Source organism: Condylura cristata, unplaced genomic scaffold (assembly GCF_000260355.1).
Source record: "Condylura cristata isolate star-nosed mole 26May11 unplaced genomic scaffold, ConCri1.0 scaffold00005, whole genome shotgun sequence".
Taxonomy (NCBI): Eukaryota; Metazoa; Chordata; class Mammalia; order Eulipotyphla; family Talpidae; genus Condylura; species Condylura cristata.
In genome coordinates, this window is record NW_004567106.1 from 41,623,362 (window position 1) to 41,635,524 (window position 12,163).

At 38.9% G+C, this 12,163-nt stretch overlaps 1 protein-coding gene across 3 annotated transcripts in view; it reads left to right on the forward strand.

Annotated features, from left to right (window-relative positions):
* The window catches only part of MAGI2 (membrane associated guanylate kinase, WW and PDZ domain containing 2), a 458,519-nt gene that overhangs the window by 332,983 nt on the left and 113,373 nt on the right, over window positions 1-12,163 (forward strand). For all 3 annotated transcript variants that reach the window (XM_012720830.1, XM_012720831.1, XM_012720832.1), the window contains one exon: window positions 5,150-5,241. In XM_012720830.1, the coding sequence (XP_012576284.1) occupies window positions 5,150-5,241 (92 nt within the window). The remainder of the gene's footprint in view (window positions 1-5,149; window positions 5,242-12,163) is intronic.

Consider the following 12,163-nt stretch of genomic DNA (forward strand, 5'->3'; position numbering starts at 1 on the left):
TCATAATTGTAAAGTAACTTATTAATTTTAGCTACATGAGATACTAAGGGCCAAAGGCAAAATTGGTAGTAGAAAGTTCTAAATAATGTAATATGAAACTAACTGATAACTTCCTAGTGTAGTAATGCTGTGGATTATCAGATCTACTTGACTGGTGAATGTCTTCAAACAATTAAATTCAAGAAACATTAACTTAGCTATTCCTACAGGCTGTGTATAAGGAAAACCTATGGGTCAACAATGATACTTAGTCAACGTCAGAGGATATTATTAGTGTGAAACAAGGTGGAATACATAGTGAGGGCCTCTGAATAGATAACTCACCCCAAAACTGAGGCAAATAACACAAAAGTCAAAATTATTTCTAGAAGGAGATATTTCTTGTTTAGGAACAAAAACACTCAGAAGTTGTGAAGGGTGCATCAATCATATTAACTGAGACACACAAATCCATCAGAAGAAGGGAAGAGAAATTATACCTTTGACTAAGGCAAAGTTCAGTCATGTCAACAAAACAGAAACCATACTGACAGGAATAAATATGAAATGAGAGAGTAAAGAGTGAAGGCCCCAGTAAAAACTCCTCCTCCTAAAAGAAGTGGACCAAGCAAGGAAGTGTTTATGCTGGGGAAATCTGATTTCATCTGGAGACTGAAGAAGAAGACCAAATCAGAGTGGGAGATGGTTTCGGGCCATCTGAAAGTGGCCATATTCACATTAGCAAAGGGGTAAGGGGAAAAGGAAAGCATTCTCTTAAGGAAAAATGGTATGTATTCTTTACATACCTGGTAATATTACATTTGAGCAGAAAGTAGAAAGTATTTAATTCCTATTTAACTAATTCTGTTTCTGGAGTGATTGCAAATACATAGGCAAGGGACATATTTCGTGATCACCTTTAATTCCTTATTCCTTGTTCATACTATCTTTCCTAAATCTCATTACAAAGAAAAACCAAAAAATTAATGCTTTCCAGAAAGAAAAATTGAATGAATGCATTCTCTGTGCCAAGCTGTGATTAAAAGCCCATGGTACTTATGTTTTAATTAAAACATAAAAGGAGATTCAAGTACCAAAATTTAATTGACATGTTTACAGCAGCATCCCATGTGCCAAATTAATCCATAAAAATGCTGTTCTTTGCATTTTTGAAGCTTAAAACCATTCATAAAATTAATCAGTTGTGTTCAGTCATCCATCTTTTTCCCTTCAACTGTATATAAACCATGTCTTTCAAAAGCTGGCTGGAAATACATATAGCATAGGAAAGCTTCCTGGAGTTTTAGTACAAAATAAAAATCAGCTTCTGAAATTCTGTTCTTATTATGAGCAAGGTTGTTCTGACAGCTGGATGTGGCTTTCAACCATGCAGGCTTGGGAGCCCAGGATTCATCAAACCAGGATTCATTACTGGGAGCCCAGGATTCATCAAACCTTGTGAATTCCATTCAGGAAATTTGCCACAGGGGTTATACAAAACCCCACCTAAAAAGACTATCTTAAGATCCTTTAATAATGCCCAATCAAACAGGCCCTAACTTCTAGGGAAATAAGCAATAACCCTATCTGGTCATTGAACACCAGTAAGCATGCTGCTGCCTCTCCTTAATTCGTGTCTTTGCAACCACTGCCTCTTCTTGAATTACACCAAGCAATGTGTGAGAGTCCCAGTAACAGTGCTGGAAAAAGAACTGAGAAAAAGAAGGTGAGAAAGGGCATAGAATGAGAGAATGCAAGACAACAGAGAGAAAAAAGGTGTCAGTGGCAGTATGGTTGAGTGTGAGCCAAAGTGACTCAGGTGCCTCTAAGTGTCCACCAGTGCCCTTCATCTAAGGGCCTTCAAGATGCACAACCTGCAGATCAGCAAAAGACTCGGTGTGTGTGTGTGTGTGAATTTTTATTGAGTTAATATTAGTGTACATTGTTGTTTCCATAATAGAAGGATAGGGTCCCCCCCCTTCAGACATCATTGCTAGTGCACTCGCCACCAATGAACCCATAGTCCACCCCATAGTCCTTTGTGCATGTCAAATTCTGTCAGAATGAGAAGCATTGGCCCTGGGCTGTCTTTGCTTTATTTTCCTGCATTTACAGTGGGAAAGATAAAACATGATAAAACAATTTTAACATAATTTTAACTTTAACATAATTTTAATTTTAAAATAATTTTAACAGGCCAGGAAAGCAGTTAAGGGGAATATATCATCAATTTTCAAGAGCACTAACAAAGCTTGAAGAAAAAAGGGTAATATCACCCAGCTTTGTACATATAATTTTAGTTATTTTCTAAAGTCAGAGTCAAATGGGAACAAGAAAAACCCAAGAAAAATTATTTTTCTAGAAGCTCCCTTTAAAAAATACTATTGCCTTAAGGCACAATCTATCATTTAAACTTTTTTTTTTTCAGTTGACTATTTCTCTGAAGTTTCCATGCCCTGCAGCTTCTGAGACTGTGCTCAAAATTAACAAAGAAATAAAAAATAAATCACATCTGCTAGTACACATCTCTCCTTGCCTCTCCACTTACCCTTAGACCATGAAGCTGGTGCCTTTGCCTAGAAGTATGGAGGAGATGAGGACATGACTAGCACATGTCACTATATATTTGAAGTCAGAGTGGTCAGATCATTAATCAAGGGGTCACACTGTAACCAAAATGTGCACAGAGTAGAGGAAGCATCAGTGCCCCGTTTGCATGTGTTTTTCAGAATTTAATAAAATTAGCTTCAAATCTGTATTTTTTTCTTAGTAAAGGAAACCTGTTTATTCATTAAGGAAAAGTCTTCTGGTTACATGAGGAATTTTTTTATGACACAAGACAATCCCCTTGTACCTTAGCATAACTCAAAATTCCATTACTGGGATTATCATAATTTCAGTATTTGGAGGGAGAAGGAGTTTTACTTAAAAAATAGAAAGGATCACACTGTGAACTCCTTTTAGAGTTCTTCATGCAACATGGATGGGTGCTGAAGCCACTAGAGGGATGGATTAGTGCTTACCCTACTCACCAGCAATGCAAAAATGAGAGACTAGGAGTAGATGGAAAGTTCCGATTAAACATACACTAGATCTATCATTTTCAGTGTCAAAAACATATCATGTGTATGCATACTTTATGTATAAAGTGCCTAGAGTTCGCCAAGTTTAAAAATGACCTAGAGAAGGGATTTCTGTGAGCAGTATACCATAGTCAGCTTTTGAGGTTTACACAGTGATTGGTATTATCTAGCATGTTCCCATCTTCCCTTACCTTTCTGCCTCTCTTGAGAGAAGTACATGTACCTTCTGTGATTTTTGTAAAGCTATTCCACCTGCTCCAGAATGCTACCCACCAAACACACACCCCAATATGTGATTTTATATATAATGTCATAGACTTGGAGTAAACTGAATCCAAAGTCAGTTATGCCTTTTAGAGAGAGTAAAAGGCAAAGTTTCCATCTTCCCTTTACCACCCAACTCTACCTAATGGGAATTACATTCTTCTGCTTTCCCCATCTTTAAAAATATGAATGATAATGCCATTCATAGAGGTTGACTAATGGATATAGGGTCCAACTAGTTAGTCTTCTGAGCTTTATATTATTCATTGAAAGGAAGACTCCATGCTCAGATGTGCATCTGATCATAACAGGGCATGAATGGTCAGAGTCTTCTACTATCTCTGTATGTGTACTTATGTGCCTTATTTTGCTCTTTTAGAGAGCGCTAGACACATATCTGAAGTCATTGACTTGTGTCCCATGTATTACTGGGCATGCATAGCAAGACAACAGAGAGAAAAAAGGTTGGAGGTCACCAAGACCAGTCCAGTACCAATGATTTCTGTGAATTGCATTACTTCAGTAATTCCACTGACTATCAAGCCTGCAAAAGATTTTCTTGGCCATCATTCATTGAGTCTCTATGTCAACTCTGTGTCTCTATGTCAACTGTCCAAGAACTGCTACTGTATACCCAGGAAGCGTGGACAAAGCTTCCTGTCTCATGAGAATTCTCTGAAATGCTTCCCAGTTTCTAAAACTATTCTGTTTGAGCAAGAGGACTTACCTCAATATTTTCTTTCATCCATTCCAATAATTCCTTTAATTCATTGAGGACCAATGAATTAAGCAAAGGATGGCAAAGTAAATATTCCCCAAAGTTGCTGATATCATGACAGTAGCCAGAAACCTGCAGGATTCAGTCATGGTGGAGGCATTTCCTCCCAAGAACAGTTCAAGAGGCCAGGTGGCCAGGGGTAAACAGAAGCCATGGTCTCCTTTAAAAGCCAAAATTTTCTTAGTTTCAGTTTACTTAGTCTAGGGATTAAAAAATTTGCAGAAGTGTTTCTCAGCTGATTCTTAAAGTACACTTTTATTCTTTCAGCTGACTGCAGGAAAGTAGAGCCCTTTTTTAACTTTTTCTTTTATATGTTAGCAAAGGCAATGGTGAATTTGATAGTTGCTTCTACAATTTTAGATGTTGAGGGAATAAGAGTTCATCTGAGACCTAGGTACATTTCTATTAGTAAATTACGAAAACTCCAAAGGAATTTATCAGAAAATAAAAACATCATTCAGACCCCAACCGAAAACCTTAAATTGGTTATTTTCTAATTTTTATAACTTTAAAAAACAATTCCTCTTAGGCATAAGTGTACACCCCCACCCCAAGCTCCCCAAATGCATACACTGGACTGGACATATCATGGAATTAACAGATGTAAGCAAATTACTAGGTGGTACTTGACCAGGTAGCTCTAGGCACTTGGCGTCTGTTTTCTCATACTTCTAAGACAATCATTCTAGTCAGAGTAAACATCCTCAAAGTGACAGCCAATCTTCTTGAGAGCAATCCAGATGCTCTCAAAAAGATAAAGAATTATAGAGGCATCAGTTTTTTTTCCACTGGGAAAACTCATGTATTCCTGCTGTCTATGACAGTATTCTGGTAAAACCCTCGGCAGGTCTGTTAATGCAGACACTACTTAATTTTGGAATGCCACTGCTCTTTTGCCATATTTTTTTTCCTCTATGTTCTCCACCAACTCTAATAGCACTTTCATTAATCACATCCACAAAATTAATTTATCTTGGTGTGTTCAGTTCCCAAGGGGGTGGGGAAGAGCAGGATTCATTGCTCAATGGAATCTTCTCTATGCCAGGTCCAGATTATAAGGAGTTGGATGTTCACCTTCGGAGGATGGAGTCTGGATTTGGCTTCAGAATTCTTGGGGGAGATGAGCCTGGACAACCTGTAAGTTGAACATTCTCTATTTCACTTTGGACAATATTGTATCTGTATGTATGAGGATAACTATCATTCATTGTGATATCCAAACAGACATTTCTTTTTTAATCACATTAAAAAAAAGTTGAGGTTTCTTTGGTTTGTTATTCCCTCTTGCAACACGCCAGTATATCATTGTACATCAATGCGCTTTACACTGAGAAAGTCATTACTCTTGCTTAGAGAGGATTGAATTCCTCCTGACTATTTCAATTACTTGATTTTCCTGGACTCCCCGTCTCTGATGGTAATAACTTACAAGTAAACATGCAGTATGATAAAAGTTACATATAAGAAGATGGCTTGAAATAAGAAAATTCTGTATGTTTTTAACAGAACTACAGAAGAGGGAAAATGCAAAGATAAACAAAAATAAAATCAAACTCAGTGCTGCAGAATCTCAGTCAGACTTAAATTAGGAATTGCCAGGTCAGCTTCTACTTACACTATATTACAAATTGGAAAGGAATTTGGACAAGTATGTGTGTGTGTGTGTGTGCACATCAGAATTCCAGCATAAAATATACATTAATATATAGAAAGTATAGCAAAGCTAGATTTATGCACATGTATTAAAATATCAGCTGTACTAATATTTTATTCATTGTAAAAGTTGTGTCTTACGTGGCATTTAATGATAGCTCCCTGGGAGGTTTGAATGAATGAGGATCCTGAGTTGTGCAGAACAACACTGTACTCCACCCCAGCTCTGCATGTGTAGCCCATCCTGACTCATGTAAGGGAATTAAATTCCAAGCTTACGTTTTCACATCCTGGAAGATGAGGATTTCAATAATACTCTCACAGAGTCACAGAGTCACTGTATTATCTGTTGACTAAATGTTTATTATCATTGCATCATCACTCTTGTTGGTAGGTATTCCAGAAAAATAAAAGTAGAGCCACAAATGGGCAGAAATCTTCAGAGAGAGAGAAAAAAAATGTCGATCTAAGAAAGAAAAGGAATCTGTAAAAAATAAAAATGTCCCAGTGTGAAGTAAGTTGCCTTTGTAGAGAATGAGCTCCTTCCTAGGAATGGCAATCAAGTAAAGGTCTTATTTCCTAATTCCTGAGGATAGAATTTGACAACACATAAGCAGATGTGACTCATTCCCCAGAGATGTGAAAGTGCTTTTGCCAGGGAGATTGTCTGCATCTCCCTGCCTCCTTTCTTTGGGAGGAAGAGAGTGCAGAGATAAAACAGGGAGCCCAAGCGACTTACAGCTTAATTTCAGAGACTAAATTAAAGATCTCATGTTACAGGGAGAAGAAAAAAATCCGGTCACATTTTACTCACCTGATTCTGAGTTTGGCAGGGAGCCTCAGTCACTTAGTCCTCCAGCCTCTAACTTATCTTGTTTTTGTATATATAGAACCAAAATATTATCAGATCCTTTCACATATTGACTAACATAAACTCTCAGGTATGGTCCAAGGAGATAGCTATGAATTAAAAAAACAATCCTGCTAGTGGTTACCTTTTAGGAAAGGCCAGCCCTCTCTTTGCTCAAGACCAAATTATTTATTATACAACCTTGTGCTTAAAAGTTACCAAATGATCAGAACCAAAATAAAATAAAATGGCACTTTAAGGTGCTCTTAATAGCATTTTTTGGGATCCTGAGCACCAGCTTGGCAGCGCATTTAAGGGCAAATCCATATGGAATCCACTGCATTTATACTGCATTGCCCTAAGCATACCAACCTAAGGGATCTCTACCAGGAAGTGCAGAGTGTACTGACTGAATTGCTTTTTTTATTCCCTTCCCAATCTATGAGCTCCTTGAAGACAAGGATCCTGTTATCAGCATATAGATCCAAGACTAGCACAGAACTTGGTACAAAAGACATGTGTTCAGTTGGTGAAGAGCATCCTCTTCACCAAGCCAAAGATGTCACCTGAACTTTTGTGACATCTTTAAATCCTATAGGTGTTGTCACATTAAAATGGCCCAGTCCTGGAAGAAGGGCTGATGTCCTGAAAATGCTAATACATGAGATGTTTGACCTCCCCTCTAACCCAGTATATTAAAATTGTTGAGCACCAAATATAATCACCTGTTTTTAAACACAGATTTCTATCTTCTCTTGAAAAATAGATGTAGCAACATCAATTTGTCTTTTTTCCAAGTCAACTGGCTGGAGCTAAGCAGTGGTCCCATTTAGAGAAAGCATAGCCATGGTTTCCAAAACTCCCTACTGTGTGTATTACTCATCTAGTCTACTGGGTTTGAGGCTCCATCCCAAAAGATGAATCCTTTGCAGCAAAGGAATCTTCAACCAGGGCCAGATCATGCTTCTGTATGCCCTAAGCACTGAAAATATGAGATTATACACAAATAATATTAAAAAATTTAAACTACAAAATAAATATGAGGGAAATCAACAGACTGCCAACTCTTCCCATGATGGTTATTTCAACATAGACTTTGACAGAAAGCTCTTAGCTTTATGTTCATGCTTTGTCTGCTTTGGAGATAAACCAATATCACTCCAAGCAAACATTCTCTTCCTGGTCTCCCCCTCCTCAAAGATAGAAGGGATGTATGAGAGTCCCAGAGAGAGCATAGTCATGCTGGCTCAGGAAGTGAGAGGTCTGGTTGAACTTTGCATGGCACAGAAACCAAAGATTGTCACCCAAGTGCAACACATATTGCTCAAAATGAAACTCAGGTGTGTGGATGCAGCCATGTGGACCACCCAGCTCAGGGCAGCTTTCTGCCCGGTTGCTACATGGGTTTCCAGGTCTCCAGCCTCAGAATGCTGGCTTGGCATTCCTGGTTCTTTCTCCTCTGAAGTATTTATGATAAGCCTCTTCAGATTACATGGTTGCTGGTTATCCTTATTGTGTTACTTAGACTTATTCTAGTTTATTCCTTCATTTGAATGACTTAAGACAAACTCATGCTGCCAGGTACAATTTTGTCATTTAAACCATTAAGTTGAAGCCTCCATTCCCTGAAGCATGCAAGCTAGAAAATAATGTTTGGAAGACCAGAACATTGCACCTCAGAAAGACCAGGTGAGCCCATGAGTGATTCCACTGTCCATAACTCGCATCACCTTCCCTTCCTGCTTTCCTGAATTTTAAATCAAGAGATAATGTACAAGCAAAATGTTCTAGCCTCATTATTGCTGATGAGCTACAAAGTGGGAAGCGAGTGAGGTGACTTGGTCCTCAGCCACAGGCAGTCTCATAAGTTACATCAAACCAATTTCTGCCTCCAAATATATGAAATGGTATTGACATCTCAGGTTGCACATAAACATGACAACACAGCATTCAGCAAATAATGAACAGCAGGACTCCAGCTCAAACAAAGCATATGGGCATTTTTCCTGCAAGAGGAAATACTTTTCACAGTTAAATAACAATAGAAATAGAAATAGAAAGAAATGAAAAATTGCCAGAAAGGAACAAAAATGGCATTTCCAGCTGTGAGCTCAAAAGAAATAGGAAGGTATCAAGATGGAAAGATTTGGAAAACACTGCAGTGGAGAAAGGTCTAAATGGAGAAAACTGTTCAAAGAAAGAGAGAGATAATGATAGACATGCTTCTTGGCTCAGGAGTCTGGTGCAAACTTGTGGAGGATTTTCAGAAGGCAAGAGCCTGAAATCTGCTTGCCACATTGTCAAGTTGTCCTAGGCTATAATTACTGTAGATCGTATCTACGAGGGTTAGTGAAGGAAAGAATTAAAGGCTGGCAAGATGTTTTGATTTTTTCTGTTTCTCACTTATCTTTGTTTTCTTTTCAGTGTCAGGTTTTTTTTTTCCTCCTTGGGCTGTTGGGATATCCACCACTTCAATATGAATTGTTGTTATTTTATATCAGATACTCAGTTTTGTCCCATTCCTGCCCAGTTTGTAAGAAAATGTTGCTTGGATTCTTTCGTTTTTTTTAGAGAAGGCTTATTAGAAGATGAGGTTGTGTGTTGGTAGTTCATAGGGTAGGGAGGTAGGACAATCATCTGTCGTGAGGCTGTTTTGCCACAGACCTAAGTGATACAGCCAGATAAAGAACTCCTCCAAGAACAATGAGAAACAAAGAATGAGACTAAAGGGTCTCTCCAGAATAAAGAATCCTAGAGACCAGAGGGAGATGATGAGTGGGTCAGGCTGGTGTTAGCTGGGAAGGCTTATTGGCCAGTGTTTCAAAGGGTCAGCAAGGCCCTAAGGAAAACATGGTCTGTTGGGTCAGGAGGCCTGGACCATGTAGACCAGAGAGGGTATCCTCTCCCAGCAAACCTGAAGTGACCAGGGTGATTGGTCAGGGAGCTCAGGCCAGAGCCCCTATAGTGAATTTGGAAAGTGACCAAGTGAGAACAATCAGAGTCTTGGTACTCAAAGTTTGATCTCCAAACGAGAGGCAGGCAACATCTCCTGGTTCAGCACGCACAATCTCAGGTTCTGCCTAGGCCTCCAGAATCAGATTCTGGGGTGATGAGTCAAGAACTCTATATTTTAACCAGCTCGTGGAGTAATTCATATACACCAGAAGTTTGAAAACTACTGACCTAAAGGGTCAAATATACTGAGGCATGTCCTTAATAGGTCAAGTTTACATGAGAATGTACATATGTTGGAAAAGCAATATAACTTAAAGTGCAAGAAGGAATTACAGGTTATTCAGTCCTGCAGTTAGGTTGGCAGACAGGAAATAAACTAATAGACTGTGTCAGGTGTATTACTCATCTAGTCTACTGGGTTTGAGGCTCCATCCCAAAAGATGAATCCTTTGCAGCAAAGGAATCTTCAACCAGGGCCAGATCATACTTCTGTATGCCCTAAGCACTGAAAATATGAGATTATTGTGGGGTTTTTTTTTTTTCATGAATAAAGAGACACATAAAGCTGTTTTTGTGTCAGCGGTGAAATATAACACACCAAAGTACAAAATGACCAAAGGCTAAGTGCAGCCTAAGTGCCAGGAGCAGTGGCCCTGGGCAGCTTCTTCCCAGCGAAGGCAGCAGTTCCTGATGAATGGAGTAAACATAGCTAATAGAACAGCTCATGGACTGATGGCTGCAAAGCTTCCCCAGGTCACACACTCAGCTCAGTGATCTAAGGCTGTGCAAGACTTTTTTTTTTTAAAAAAAGATTTATTTATTTATATAGGCAGAACTGGGGTACAGGCCAGAGGTGCAGGGGCGGTGAAAGGATTCACCAGAGACAGAGTAGGGAGCAGAACAGGCTGATTGACAAAGTACACTGCTGAGGGGAGCAGCAGGCAGGTCAGGAGGGGTCTGCTACACCATGCGGGTCACCTCTGGGGCAGGAATCGAACTCATGCTGAAGTGACGTTAGCTTCTTAGTGCTGTGTTTTAACCTATTGTGCCACTGGGTGAGGGCCCATGAGACTTTTTTTGAAACAAAGTAGTGGATGATCTAATTATATATTGACATGTTCATGTAATGATTATAAAATAGACAAAGAATTATATAGAATAGATTAGTCAACTGAAGTGTTAATTGAATATACTGTTTATTTCAAAATAAATATATAATGTTTGATAGAGTAAACCAGTTTGAAAACTATAGGTTCATGCTTTTACAAAAATTGTCTGGAAAACTTCAGTCTTTGCTTAAATGTCAACTTCTTAATGAGGCCTGACCCATATCTAACAGCACCCCAGCAACAGGCCTGACACCAGCCAGCCAGCCTCTACTGCCACCCTGACCCAGTGTTTCCCATAGGACTTGCCTGTTAGCCCACAACATAGCGTAAATATTTATTATTCCTGACCAGTGCAATGGAAGTTTTCTGTAGGGCAGGGATTTTCTTTTAAAGATTTATTTATTTATGCATTCAGAACTGGGGTACAAGCCAGAGTGCAGTGGTAGTGAGAGGATTCACCAGAGACAGAGTGGGGAGCAGAACGGGCCTACTGATGAAGTACAATGCTGAAGGGGGCAGCGGGCAGGTCAGAAGAGGTCTGCCACGCCATGTGGGTCACCTTTGGGGTGGGCATTGAACTCATGCTGAAGTGGCTGTAGCTTCTTAGTGCTGTGATTTAACCTGCTGCACCACCAGGGAGATCCCAGGGCAGGGATTTTTTGTTAATTCTTCACAAACGAATTCTAAACATCCAAATGTTTCCTGGGTTGGTGAATTATTTGCTGAATATATTAGTTAATTACTGGGATAACTACTTCATGTCAGTACCAGATTTTTACTCTAAGTTTCCATTTAATGGATGATATTTACCTAGTAACACAGATGATAATTTATAGAATATCTGTATATCCTTGCCATTTTCCTTGAGCAAGAAAGGAATGACAAATTTCCAGTGTGAAATTGGTTTTTTTTTTTTTTTACTATTTTTGTAGTGGGCCCAGTTGCAGCTGTGAGTTTCTCACTTGTAACCTATTTTTTGCTCCACTTTCATTGGTTATAATCAGAACTATAGCTTAAAGTTGATAATTAACCAGCCAAGACATTCACAAGTCATTTTGTTTTCTATAACTAGCAATAATCTCTCCCATTATAGCGTTACAAGAAATCTAAAGGTTGAAGCATTTTCTTTGCACTATCCCAGCTAAATGTAGCTGTTCATGGATCAACATAAAAACAGAAACATTTACTTTTACTGGCTTTTGCACAAAGTATGTAATAAATCTTTGAAGTGTGCCTTTGTGGGGCAAGTCTTTTGAAGAATACCTTAGGACATCTTTTAAAAGAAACTCATAATTCAGACTGGCCTGAGAATAAGAGAAAATAGAGAATGTTTGACATGTACCCAACCAGGTACAGGTCAGGTAGACTTAGAGGGTTGCACAAGGAGACGCTATAAGGAGGAAGATGAGTGGATCTTCTCGTGGCTATCAACAATGAATTATTCATAAGAATACCACCATTCAACAGGAAGCAAGTCTTTTCCCTACTCCAC